The sequence below is a fragment of the Phallusia mammillata genome, chromosome 5, assembly GCF_965637545.1.
Source record: "Phallusia mammillata chromosome 5, kaPhaMamm4.hap1.1, whole genome shotgun sequence".
NCBI lineage: Eukaryota > Metazoa > Chordata > Ascidiacea > Phlebobranchia > Ascidiidae > Phallusia > Phallusia mammillata.
Window position 1 is genome coordinate 18,055,367 of NC_137256.1, and position 11,826 is coordinate 18,067,192.

At 36.2% G+C, this 11,826-nt stretch overlaps 1 protein-coding gene across 1 annotated transcript in view; it reads left to right on the forward strand.

Annotated features, from left to right (window-relative positions):
- Positions 1-10,551, forward strand: part of LOC145227643 (dynein axonemal heavy chain 2-like) — a 65,022-nt gene extending 54,471 nt beyond the window's left edge. The window contains exons 67-85 of the mRNA XM_080092523.1: positions 26-174; positions 542-759; positions 1,164-1,375; positions 1,894-2,109; positions 2,572-2,771; positions 3,136-3,262; positions 3,475-3,661; positions 4,083-4,288; positions 4,965-5,065; positions 5,415-5,520; positions 5,866-5,976; positions 6,065-6,256; positions 6,617-6,801; positions 7,236-7,458; positions 7,773-7,886; positions 8,221-8,373; positions 8,647-8,823; positions 9,410-9,635; positions 10,231-10,551. Coding sequence (XP_079948649.1) covers positions 26-174; positions 542-759; positions 1,164-1,375; positions 1,894-2,109; positions 2,572-2,771; positions 3,136-3,262; positions 3,475-3,661; positions 4,083-4,288; positions 4,965-5,065; positions 5,415-5,520; positions 5,866-5,976; positions 6,065-6,256; positions 6,617-6,801; positions 7,236-7,458; positions 7,773-7,886; positions 8,221-8,373; positions 8,647-8,823; positions 9,410-9,635; positions 10,231-10,385 — 3,258 coding nt within the window. The 3' untranslated portion in view covers positions 10,386-10,551. The remainder of the gene's footprint in view (positions 1-25; positions 175-541; positions 760-1,163; positions 1,376-1,893; positions 2,110-2,571; positions 2,772-3,135; positions 3,263-3,474; positions 3,662-4,082; positions 4,289-4,964; positions 5,066-5,414; positions 5,521-5,865; positions 5,977-6,064; positions 6,257-6,616; positions 6,802-7,235; positions 7,459-7,772; positions 7,887-8,220; positions 8,374-8,646; positions 8,824-9,409; positions 9,636-10,230) is intronic.
- The last annotated feature ends 1,275 nt before the right edge of the window (positions 10,552-11,826 follow it).

The following is an 11,826-nucleotide window of genomic DNA, read 5'->3' on the forward strand; positions in this document are numbered from 1 at the left end:
GCATCTGCATTACTTGAATCTGCAGGTCCACGATCTACACGTACCTTGCACTCCCAACTTTACATTCGCCGAATTTCTATCCAAACCGACGCAAACTCGGGAGTGGAATATTCAGGGTTTACCCTCTGATGCTTTCTCCACTGAAAACGGAGTCATCGTAAATCGTGGCAACAGGTGAGTATCACAATATAGTATTACTTTAGACATGTTAAATAAATCAAGTACAAAAACGACCTATTGGTAATTTTTTGGGTTGAAGTATTGACAAATGCTAAAATAACTATTATTTTCATTAACATATTTCTATCACTAAAAAATTCTTGGAATTCGGCATAATCGTTTAACTACTTGCTGAAATATAGAAAGATATTGCAGGCAGTGTGGAATTGAAAACTATTTTTCTATGTCGTGAGATGATCGGGGACTCACGACAATCTTTCACAGACTTATTTAAGTTCACAAACTTTGGGACTAAGAAACACAACAACTTGCCACAATCAAAACCTCGCATTTAGCTCTTCATTTTTTCACACCTTTTTAGATGGCCACTAATGGTGGATCCGCAAGGTCAAGCAATCAAATGGATCAAGAACATGGAAGGATCAAGAGGACTGAAGATCATTGATCTGCAACAACACGATTATTTAAGGACTTTGGAAAACAGCGTCCAATTCGGGTCTCCTGTCCTTCTTCAGAACGTACAGGAGGAGCTTGATCCTTCTCTTGCTCCTATTCTCAACAAAGCTATAACCAAAGTCGGTGAGTTGATTGTGAATTGAAATCAAGGATAGTCATTGGAAGATCGCAGTAGTGGCTAAGTTACTTTATTGAATGTTATTACATCTACTAAACAAAATTTGAAATGTTTCTCCCTATAACTACTAAATAATAAACGCCTTGACATGTTTATTATGTGTTCCACCCTTGAAGGGTTTGACTAACCATAGATAACGGCACTTTAAAACATAAAGCATACTAGAACAGGACTTTTTCAGGCCTGGCATAGAAAAAAGACACACTTTATAAATTCAGTAATAATTTTTTTATTGCTTTGCTTGGTGACATCTTGTTGTCAATTTATAAGAAAACGTTCATGAAAGTGAACTCAGTTATACCATAGACAGTTTTTGCATGCGGTTTTATGAGGTTTGTTGCAACTTCAGGTGGACGGTTGTTGATCAAACTGGGCGACAAGGAGGTGGAATACAACACCGAGTTTAAGTTTTACATCACTACTAAACTTTCCAATCCCCACTACCCACCCGAAATCTCCACGAAAACCAGCATCGTGAATTTTGCTGTGAAGGAGCAAGGTTTGGAAGCTCAACTGCTGGGAACTGTTGTGCGCAAAGAGAGGCCAGAACTAGAGGAACAGGTATTAAAATCAGTTTAAATCAGGATTTTTTTATTTTCTGTATTTGAAAACAAGATTTGTTTTTATTTTCTATATTTGAAAACAAAATCCGTGTATATTTAAAACCTCCTAGCTTTGATTGTTTGAATTATGAAGACAATCATGTAAAAATTAGAAGAATCTAGTATGTGAGCAAACCCAAGCTTGAAAACAAACGTAAAACATAAAATATTTTTTTAGTTTAAAAAAAAAATTCGAACAGAGACCTGGTTTATCTGTAAAGCCGCGAATTGAATCATTTGAAACACATTTCAAAAAGTATTTGAATACAGCCCCATGAATTGCTTTTAGTGTTCCTCTAAATTATTCTATTCAAAAAAGGTTGCATCAATTTCTCCAAACTAAATTGTTGTATTTGAATAGGGTCTTATTCTTTGCTCTAAAGAACATTATTACTTTTAAAGAAGGTCTCATCTATACTTGTTGGGAGGAATGTAACCAATGTTCACCCCTAACACTTTGTTTGTAAATTCTTGCAGAAAGACTCCCTTGTGATTAAAATTGCTTCCGGGAAGAACAAGCTGCAAGAGCTGGAAGATGAGATCCTTCGTCTTCTAAACGAGGCTCAGGGATCACTTCTGGATGACGAACAGCTGGTAAATACGCTCCACTCATCCAAAACAACAGCCGCAGAAGTAGGAGAGCAGTTGCAGGTTGCCGAACAAACCGAGATCAAGATTGACGCCGCGAGAGAGGTACGTGATTGGTTGAGAGTTTACCACGTGACTGTAAATAATTGTATGCTAATTTTATTGATAAAAAAGGCACCTGAGTGAATATTTTAGGCTCTCTTGCGTTTGCAACATGAACTAGTTATAAAATGCAGATTGTATGTTGTATACTTGTGGTAAATGTAGTAAATCTTTTAATTGGATGTAGTGTATTTAAATGGACAGGATATTGAAACCTTCCAAGCAAATGTCACCTTTTAATACATTTACATTTTGTTATTACTGTTCAACGATTTGATTACACTAGTGTAGATGAAAACATTTCCTAAAGTTAATCAAAAACCATTCATATATTCCAAACTTTATATTACATAAGTTAAAGCCCTTGGTCAAAACGAGTAGTGATAGATTCATAGTTTTGAATAATCACACACAAAATGTTTGGATTATATTGTTGAATAATACTCAAACATGTTATTCATTCAGGGTTACAGGCCATGTGCCAGAAGAGCCTCTATTCTCTTCTTTGTATTGAACGACATGGGACGTATAGATCCTATGTACCAATTCTCACTTGATTCCTTCATTGACCTGTTCAACCAGTCTATTGATAAGAGTCAAAAGAGCTCAAAACTGGAAGATCGAATCACCAACCTTAATGAGTTCCACACTTACGCCGTGTACAGGTATGTTAAAAAATAACGGAAAACTTAATGCATTGGTTGGTTCGATAGACGTCCAAATTGTTTTCGTACTGAAATGTGCTTACGTGCGCGTATGTTTTAAAAACGCCTACCTAAAGACAACTCCATCTTTTTCTGTAGTTTGAAATACATATTACATATATGGATCCACATTACTTCAGGCCTTATGTACTAACGGTTCTTTCTTACCAAAACAAGAAAATATACATTATCTGTGAAAGTTAGAAAATATCAAACAAAAAACAGGAACGCTTTTAGTCTATTGTAATAACGCAACATAAAGAAATTTATTGCTGGATTCAATCTCTTATGACTTTAGGTGTTAAGTTTGTACGAACTTTTTCAGATACACCTGCCGAGGATTGTTCGAAAAACACAAGATGTTGTTCAGCTTTCAAATGTGCGCCAAGATATTGGAATCAGCTTCGAAAATAAATATGGACGAATACAACTTCTTTTTGCGCGGCGGAGTGGTAAGTAAAAAGAATACGAAAAGCCGGTTTATAACAGGTATTACCACAAATACTCTTCATAACTGCGCAATACAACTTTGATCTATTAATGGTGGAATGTATAAAATAATGTTTATTAACGGAAAACAAAACGATTATTGACATGAAATGCTTGGAGTTACATCAGAGCAGCTAGTGTTAGCCAATTTCTAAGCATTTGTTGCCTATTTTAGGTTTTGGATCGTGAAGGTCAGATGGACAACCCATGCCCCAACTGGCTCGCTGACTCGTGCTGGGACAACATCACTGAGTTGGACAAACTCACCAATTTCCACGGCATTATGACGTCATTCGAGCAGTACCCACGTGACTGGAACGTCTGGTTTACAAGTTCTGAGCCCGAGACCGCCCCATTACCAGGTTCCGTTTTACTTAGTTTGATGTGTGCGCAATTTCCTTTTTTTGTTTGTTGTCGAAGTGTTTTTAGAGCAAATCATCCTTACCTTAACCTGTACTTGTTTTACTGTTGATTATTACAAAATAGAATTTTGGCATAATGCTTACCATTACCACACGTCATCATCATGGAAAATTACGTTTTAGTCCAAAGGGTCATTGCGTGTGTTTGTCCCCAAACTTAACCAACCTAAAGAAATGCCTATATGTCGGAGAGTAAAATAACCCATTCTACGCTACTTTAACCTAAAACCAAAATGCCGGTATATAGGAAATAAAATAACTCATTCTACTCCATTTGAACCTAAAAAATACTCTTATTAAAGTGAACAGAAGAACTTATTCCAATCCACTCTAAGTTAAAATCCAAAATCCCAATACTTAGGAGAATGGGAAAACTCATGCAACGAATTGCAACGTATGGTGATCGTTCGTTCACTCCGATCTGATCGAGTATCATTCTGTGCAACTAGCTTCATTGTTAACAATCTTGGATCGAAATTCGTCGAACCACCAGTGCTTGATATGAAACAAGTGGTAGACGACAGCACTACAAGATCACCATTGATCTTCGTCCTTTCTCCTGGAGTGGTAAGCTCACTGATAAAAAATTGTTGGGTTTTTGGTGGTCGGTTTACCAAACGTTGAAACTGTATCTCTTAAACCAGTGGTCGGCAATCGCGCGTCCGCGGTCCGATTTCGGTCCGCGAGAAGTTCGTTACCGGGCCGTATAGTTTTCAGGTTAAATACTTTGAAACATTTTACCCATGCATCCCGGGGATGATAAAATAAATTAGGCGTTTTTATTGCCAATTATTTGTAGTTTTTTGAAGGCCGGTCCGCGAAAAAATTTCAGTTTTGGTCCGCAGTGCAAAGAAGATTGCCGACCCCTGCCTTAGACTCACACGACCTATGGTACCATTCAACATTTTAAACTAGCTTGTAAAATGCTTTGGCGAATAGTTGATTCATGGTTACTTTTGTTTTTGATTTTACGTCAAAAAATAGCAAATATGCAAAAGCAATAAGAAAGTAATTCTAAATCAAAGATTTTACTGGGTTTTATGACTAAAGTGATTTTGCAAGAACCGGCGTTGACGGATATTTTGTTGATATACTGTTTTACTATTGTTTTTATTTGTGTGGTTAGTCGCAAGTATGATATTTCAAAACGGTTTACATCAATGGCAGGCCCTGCCCCCTAATTGTTATACTGCAGGTCATACGGAATATAACCGACATTAAATATACATATATTTATATTCAGGATCCGACAAGCTCACTGTTGCAACTTGCCGAGCAGTCTCAGATGTCACATCGATTCCACGCCTTGTCACTCGGGCAGGGTCAAGCTCCAATCGCCACCAGGTATACCTTAAACTTAAAGGGAAAAAAAATAATGTGACAATTTGACAACCTTATCCTAATTCCGAGTTTGCGGTTTTAATTGAATCTGCTAAGCTAAGGAATCTTTGACGTACAACACTTATGTTAAACTCCAGATTTTTTAGTCATTTTACACTTTCATTAACTTTACCAATGAATATATTGGGTCAAAAAAAGTCCGTGAAAAAAAGTCCTTTCTGTACGACAAAAATGGAGGAAACATTTTTTGAGACAAAATTACATTGGTTGACTTGTAAGCGTCGAAAAATATGGCCCAAATATATAAGTGGCTTTGGGACAGGTTCAAGTTTTTAATGTAATATTTTAACAGGATGATAAAGGAAGGTGTGAAGGAAGGAAATTGGGTGTTTTTGGCCAATTGTCATCTTTCTTTAAGTTGGATGCCACAACTCGATAAACTCGTTGAACAACTTCAGGTACGTTTTTATGTTGTTTACTATTTCGTTTCGAAAGTTTGTTTCAGAATGTGTAAACATTTTGGTTTTACTTGGTTTAAAATTTGTTCTTTTTTACCTCCAGCTTGTTCAAACACTTTTGACATGACCTATTCTATGCATTTTTGCGAAAACTTTACATTTGTTAGATGTGGATGTAAAGTTGCCATCTTATTCAGTTGATTCTGCAAGCGCTTGACTCGTTAGTCCCAAACGAATAGGAAGAAATTTTATGTTTGCGGTTCTCGATCTGTATATTTACAAAGGATTACACAACAAAAAATATAGATCTAATAAAAATTATTAAATATTGACCTTGTGTATTAGGTGGAGGAACCCCATGCAGACTTCCGTTTATGGTTGAGTTCTTCCCCACATCCGGACTTCCCTGTATCCATCCTGCAAGTCGGGATTAAGATGACTACAGAACCACCCAAGGTAGATGTAAATTTTGTCTTCTTTACAAAAATCTAAGCTTTTGATCTGTATACAATTCTAAATTAACCAAGAAATTTGGTCTTTCCAGGGACTCAAGGCCAACATGAAACGGTTGTACCATCTCATCACCGATCAACAGTTTACTCGTTGCACAAAACCTGGAAAATACAAGAAACTTCTCTTTGCACTTTGTTTCTTCCACTCCCTGCTTATTGAACGCAAGAAGTTCCTTATGCTGGGATGGAATATTATTTATGGATTCAACGACTCCGATTTTGAGGTACAGTTATGCTGCTGGTTTTACATTGCAAATTTTGGTGTCCTTATTAATTTATTTTACTTTTTCAGTCATTTTTTTGTGTTATTCCTTAAACTGTTTCTTTTTCCACATTGTGATTTGACGCTTTAATAGTTTTTTTAATCGAGTTAAACGGAATGATACACACTTAAATCGAGTTTTACCGGTGTTTTTACACAGTTTTTTATTATAATTGTGTTAATTTTATTTGTTGATTGAAGTTTAAACATTTTTTACTCTCTGAACTTTACACCTATACAATGTATGAATTCTTACTTTTTGCTTGTTTCACATTTTACCACTATTTAGCGCACTAATTCGTCATTTACTCATTACGTTCAGGTTTCTGAGAACCTTCTTTCCATTTACTTGGACGAGTATGATGAAACTCCATGGGATGCACTCAAATATCTCATTGCTGGTGTCAACTACGGTGGTCACGTGACAGACGACTTTGATCGCCGACTCTTGCACAGTTATATCAACACCACATTTAACAATGATGCCGTCGCCAACACCTTCTACAAGTGAGTTCTTTGGTGTTGAACTGTGTTAGTCAGTAAGGGCTTCATGTTATATTGCAGTTGAAAAATGAGGTAAAATAACAGTCTTGTCCCTGAGTTTACATCTTGCACTTTGTGTTCACCGTTACCACGTTAAACTTATTCTCTTGTCAGTCCTAATCACAAATCGAACTCTGTATCTCCTATAGTTTTTGGGTTTAATCCTGTCTCGCACTTGATCTGCATGATAAACTGGTAGCTAAGTGCGTTTAGGCATTACCAACAGGTTATGTTCTTTACATCTATAACGTAGGTTATGCATCTGTCTGGGTATTGCTTTAGTGTGATAGTATCGTTATTGGAAGCTGTATTGCTTCATGTAATTGCCGTTTGAAAGAAAATGACAAACATGTTTTACGGTGTACCTTGTACTGTTACTATTTGTCACTCAAACACAGGCTGTCTACAATGGATACATACTATATTCCTCGGGACGGACCTCTGCAAACATACAAAGAATACATTAACCAGCTTCCCAATGTTGACAACCCAGAAGCATTCGGACAACACCCCAACGCTGATATCGCTTCACAAATCACTGAAGCTCGTATGTTGTTTGAAACTCTGCTTTCTCTTCAGCCAAAGATCGCCACCAAAACTGGAGTTAGTCAAGAGGAGAAGGTACGAGGTTTTATCTGTTACAACATACAAAAACAACATAAATATAATCAAACTCATCAAGGACTTTAACTTCTTAACCAAAAAGCCTAGCCCTAGTAGTTGCGGATAAAAGCGCAAACAACATTTTGGCATATCAACTTCTTAAGGTTTCGCTGTACCAATTTTGTGACAAGATATGTTTACCATTACAAGTTTTTGCATCCAATACATCTATATGATTGTTTGCATCATCTACTTCAATTCGTTTGCGTGTTTGTACATCAAAACTGTTCGATATTTCTCTAAAAGACAATTTGCCTTTTACGTACTTTCAGGTTCTCGATTTAGCTGCAAACGTCCTTAAAACCATTCCCGACACAATTGATTACGAAGGAACAGCAAAGATTCTTTCTGACGATCCAAACCCGCTAAACGTGGTTCTTCTTCAAGTAAGTCGTTTACATTACTTGCTCTATTACAGAAACTCCAGATGAAGCAGATAATGCCAGTTTTATCAGTATTTTTACAAAATGAGTTTCACTTATTAGCATCTTAATTTACCTTATTCAAATAGAGTTGAAGTCATTGCTTACTTATCGTGTTTTTGATTGCGGTCTTCTTAGCGAATCTTAATACACGTTAAACTTTACTTAGAAATGATTGTACTGATTTATTATGATGGATTTGGTCTTCTACTGTATCTTCAGATTTTTAAACTCTTTGTTCTGTTTACTCACCGCACGGTTATAATGTTTGCATTAATCTGGATGTATTTTTTCGTAGGAGATCGAAAGGTACAACTACTTGCTGGTGATCATGCGTTCGTCCTTGATCGACCTTGAAAAAGGAATCCAGGGCTTGGTTCTTATGTCAGCTGAGTTGGAAGAAACCTTTCAGTGCATATTTGAAGGCAGGGTACCATCCATGTGGGAGAAAGTAAGTTTTTTAAATATTTTCCTTGTAAAGCAAATTTACGGTGCGAAACTTGTGCTTGAAATTGTAATAAACTTGATTTTTCACATTTATTGTTCAAAATTTATACAATCAATATCTCGTAAGAGTTAAGACAGCACCTGCATTAATATGCTTAAAAATCAGCTTATTTACAAATCCTGACAACATTTCTTATCTTTAAGACACCTTTTATCACAGCGAAAATAATATTTTGTTTTTTGAAACAAATTAAACAACATTTTTGTGACGTCACAGGCGTACCCGTCACTAAAGCCTCTCGGAGCATGGACACGTGATCTTGTGTCACGTGTTGAACAGTTTGCCAAATGGGCCGAGACTGCTCATCCCCCAACAATCTTCTGGATGTCCGGATTCACTTTCCCCACAGGTTTCCTAACCGCGGTGCTCCAAACTTCAGCAAGAGCGAACGCTGTAAGTGGTAGTTGGTGATTGTTCTGTGTGATCTATAGTAATCTATACAGCAGCATAAACTTTAAAACAGATGTGTTGCTCTCTGCTTGTTACAGGCAGTTGCCTATAAACTTTTAATTAGAAGTCCTTGCGTTTAATCTAATCTACGTTTATCGTGTCGTTGCTTGCGTTTTTCACCACTTTTTCGTTTCGTTCTGTTCGTGTTTCACGTTTTGTTTGTTGACAATTGAAGTGTTATTACCCTGAAGAACGACAAATCCTACATGTTGCAACGTAGGTAAAAACAAAATATTTTCTCAGAGGAGCCTCGTTTAGTTTGCAAAGGCATGTTTGGCAGCAACAGTGTATATGTTTGTACAGTCATATTGCAAATGTTTAATAGGTTTATGTTTTAGTTACCTAACTGCTTTTCTACTTACATACTGCAAATATTTCATCAATTAGGAAACATAGTTTACCTTTTAACAAAACTGTTCACTCAGATTCTGTTTAAATTTTTTTTCTGTGAATGTGTTTTTGACTGTTTCAGGAGCAATGTTTTGCAATTTTAGTCAGGTTTAAACAAAAATAATTTGTTCTTATTCAGGTTTCTGTAGATTCACTTTCCTGGGAGTTTATCGTGTCAACAGTGGACGATAATCACATTACCTCACCCCCTAAAGATGGGGTTTGGGTAAAGGGGCTCTTCCTTGAGGGTGCTGGTTGGGATAAAAAGAACTCATGTCTTATTGAAGCAGCTCCAATGCAGTTGACATGCGCTATGCCGACTATACACTTTAAACCAAGTGAAGCCAAGAAGAAGTCCGGCAAAGGTAGGTTGATATCTGCTTTGAAAACCATTATTAGCCTATAGTGGTTAATATTAAATCCCTAATGTAGGGTTTTTAACCTGTGGTACTAAGCACCAAAGTAGGGCTGCTCGATGCGATTTCAACTAAAAGGTTGTGTAGTAAAAAGTTTCAGATATGGTAAAGTTTTTTTTAAAAAAACAAATTTTTACAACTTTGCTACTAAATTGGTAAAAAAGGCTGCCAATTTAAATCACATTTATTACGAGTTTGTTTAATTCTGTCGATCTTTGAAACCTCTTTTGGTACGAAGAAAAAAACTATTTGACCTAGTATCTCATGTAGTGCTTGGTCTTTCGCTTGGCTTTTCAATCTAAGTACCCAAGCCCTTGCTTTAACACACGAAAAAGGGATTTTGGATCTTAAAATAAAATAAAAGATACTTGTTGCAAAATCAAAACGGTACTGCGTTTGTAAATAATCAAAGTTAGCCTGGTTTTAAATACTCGATCCTTAGCACTTAACTTTAAGCACGCTGGTTGGCATAATTACTGAAAAATTTAGTTCAAATTTCAAAGGCCTCTTTATTGCAACATCATCGTATTGATTTTCGTTATAGGGTTATACAGTTCACCTTGTTATTACTTCCCCAATCGCGCCGGGGCATCAGGGCGTGCCTCCTTTGTGGTAGCAGTCGATCTCAAAGCTGGTGCCCAGATTTCGGACCACTGGGTTAAACGAGGAACGGCGCTCCTTATGTCACTTGACCACTAAATGGCGCCACAGAGTATACATAAATATGATTTCCATGTTTTGGTTGTGAATTTTGTATGTTTAAATTGTATTTTATTGTTGCTGTGATTTTTTTATGAGAGATTTTATTTTTCGCGGTTATATTGTTTTGTAGTGTTAAGCAGATATATAAAGTTTATGCTTTTAAGCTGTGTGATATTCTTTGGCATGAAGCTGGCAGGGTATGTCATTGATATAAGTTACTAACATTATTTAGTAAATGAAGTCATCGAATACTTCTAACCGGAATATTATGTTTGAAATCGCAAGTGTAATACTTTGACTTTAAATAATACTTTGACCTAAGTAGTGAAGCAGAAAGGATCCGTTGTCATAGAAACGTCTGCGACAACCCCACTGGTGCGTGGTAAACAAATGTCAGTTGATCATTAAAAACTTACGTGTTGATCATGAATAAAAAAACGTTACAACTAACTTATATTTACTAAACTAAAATAAAAAAAGTGTTTTTTTGCACAAGGAAAAAATAATGTAGCCTAATTGGTTAAATAAGGTTTGTACCAAAAACGGACATTTGACAGGTTTGATTAGGTTTCACTGAATCGAAAATATTCCACGAAGCCAACGAAAGATTTGTTATGAGGACATGATATTCAAACGTGAAAACAACAATCAATCAAACAGACGTGTTTTTGGCAGACATTTTTAGTAAACAAACATATGTTTTTCGGCAGAAATACTGATCTGCTAAGCGGATTATCCTGAAAAACATGTCATTGGTACTGGTAATAATACAAATTAAACATGTTTTTAATTAGAAATCGTGTTTTGACTGCTATGACGCATGTCAACTATTTCCCGCGTAAGTTTTATTACGTCTTTAAAAGCCTTGTCATGTTGCTGAATTTTGTTATCGTCGGAGTCCCGTACATAATTTATTGGGTTAAGAAATTTAATATATTTAAGTTTGGCATATTTTGTACAACAGATAAGTTAAAAGACATTTTTTTAAACAATGTTTAAAGCAAAGAGGTAAAATCATTTGACATTATGACGAGAGAACACAAGAGAAAAGGAAAAAAGGCGGTAATAATTGCATGAAAAAGGCGCGACTTGGCCCAAAACTAAAATAAAGAGCCGTTTGATTATGCCAACTGAAACAAAATCAATTTTTACTGATTTCGTGTCTTATTTTGTCACGACCGTTTGCTGCCAAAGACTTTTTTAATTAGTGTTTCCATTTTATCTCACTGCAGCTTACGCCATTTTATCTCACTGCAGCTTACACCAGTTACGTGCCCCTCGTAATGTTTTGTTAAGGTTTGCTCTTCTTGGTGTTTTTCGTAATCGTTGGAGGACAGTTGATTTGCTTTAAAGGTCAAAAAACGTGTTACCATATTTAGTAGTGTACTTCAAAGTTAACAGCAATCGTTAATTTTCGTTAAAGGGTCTATTATTTCCT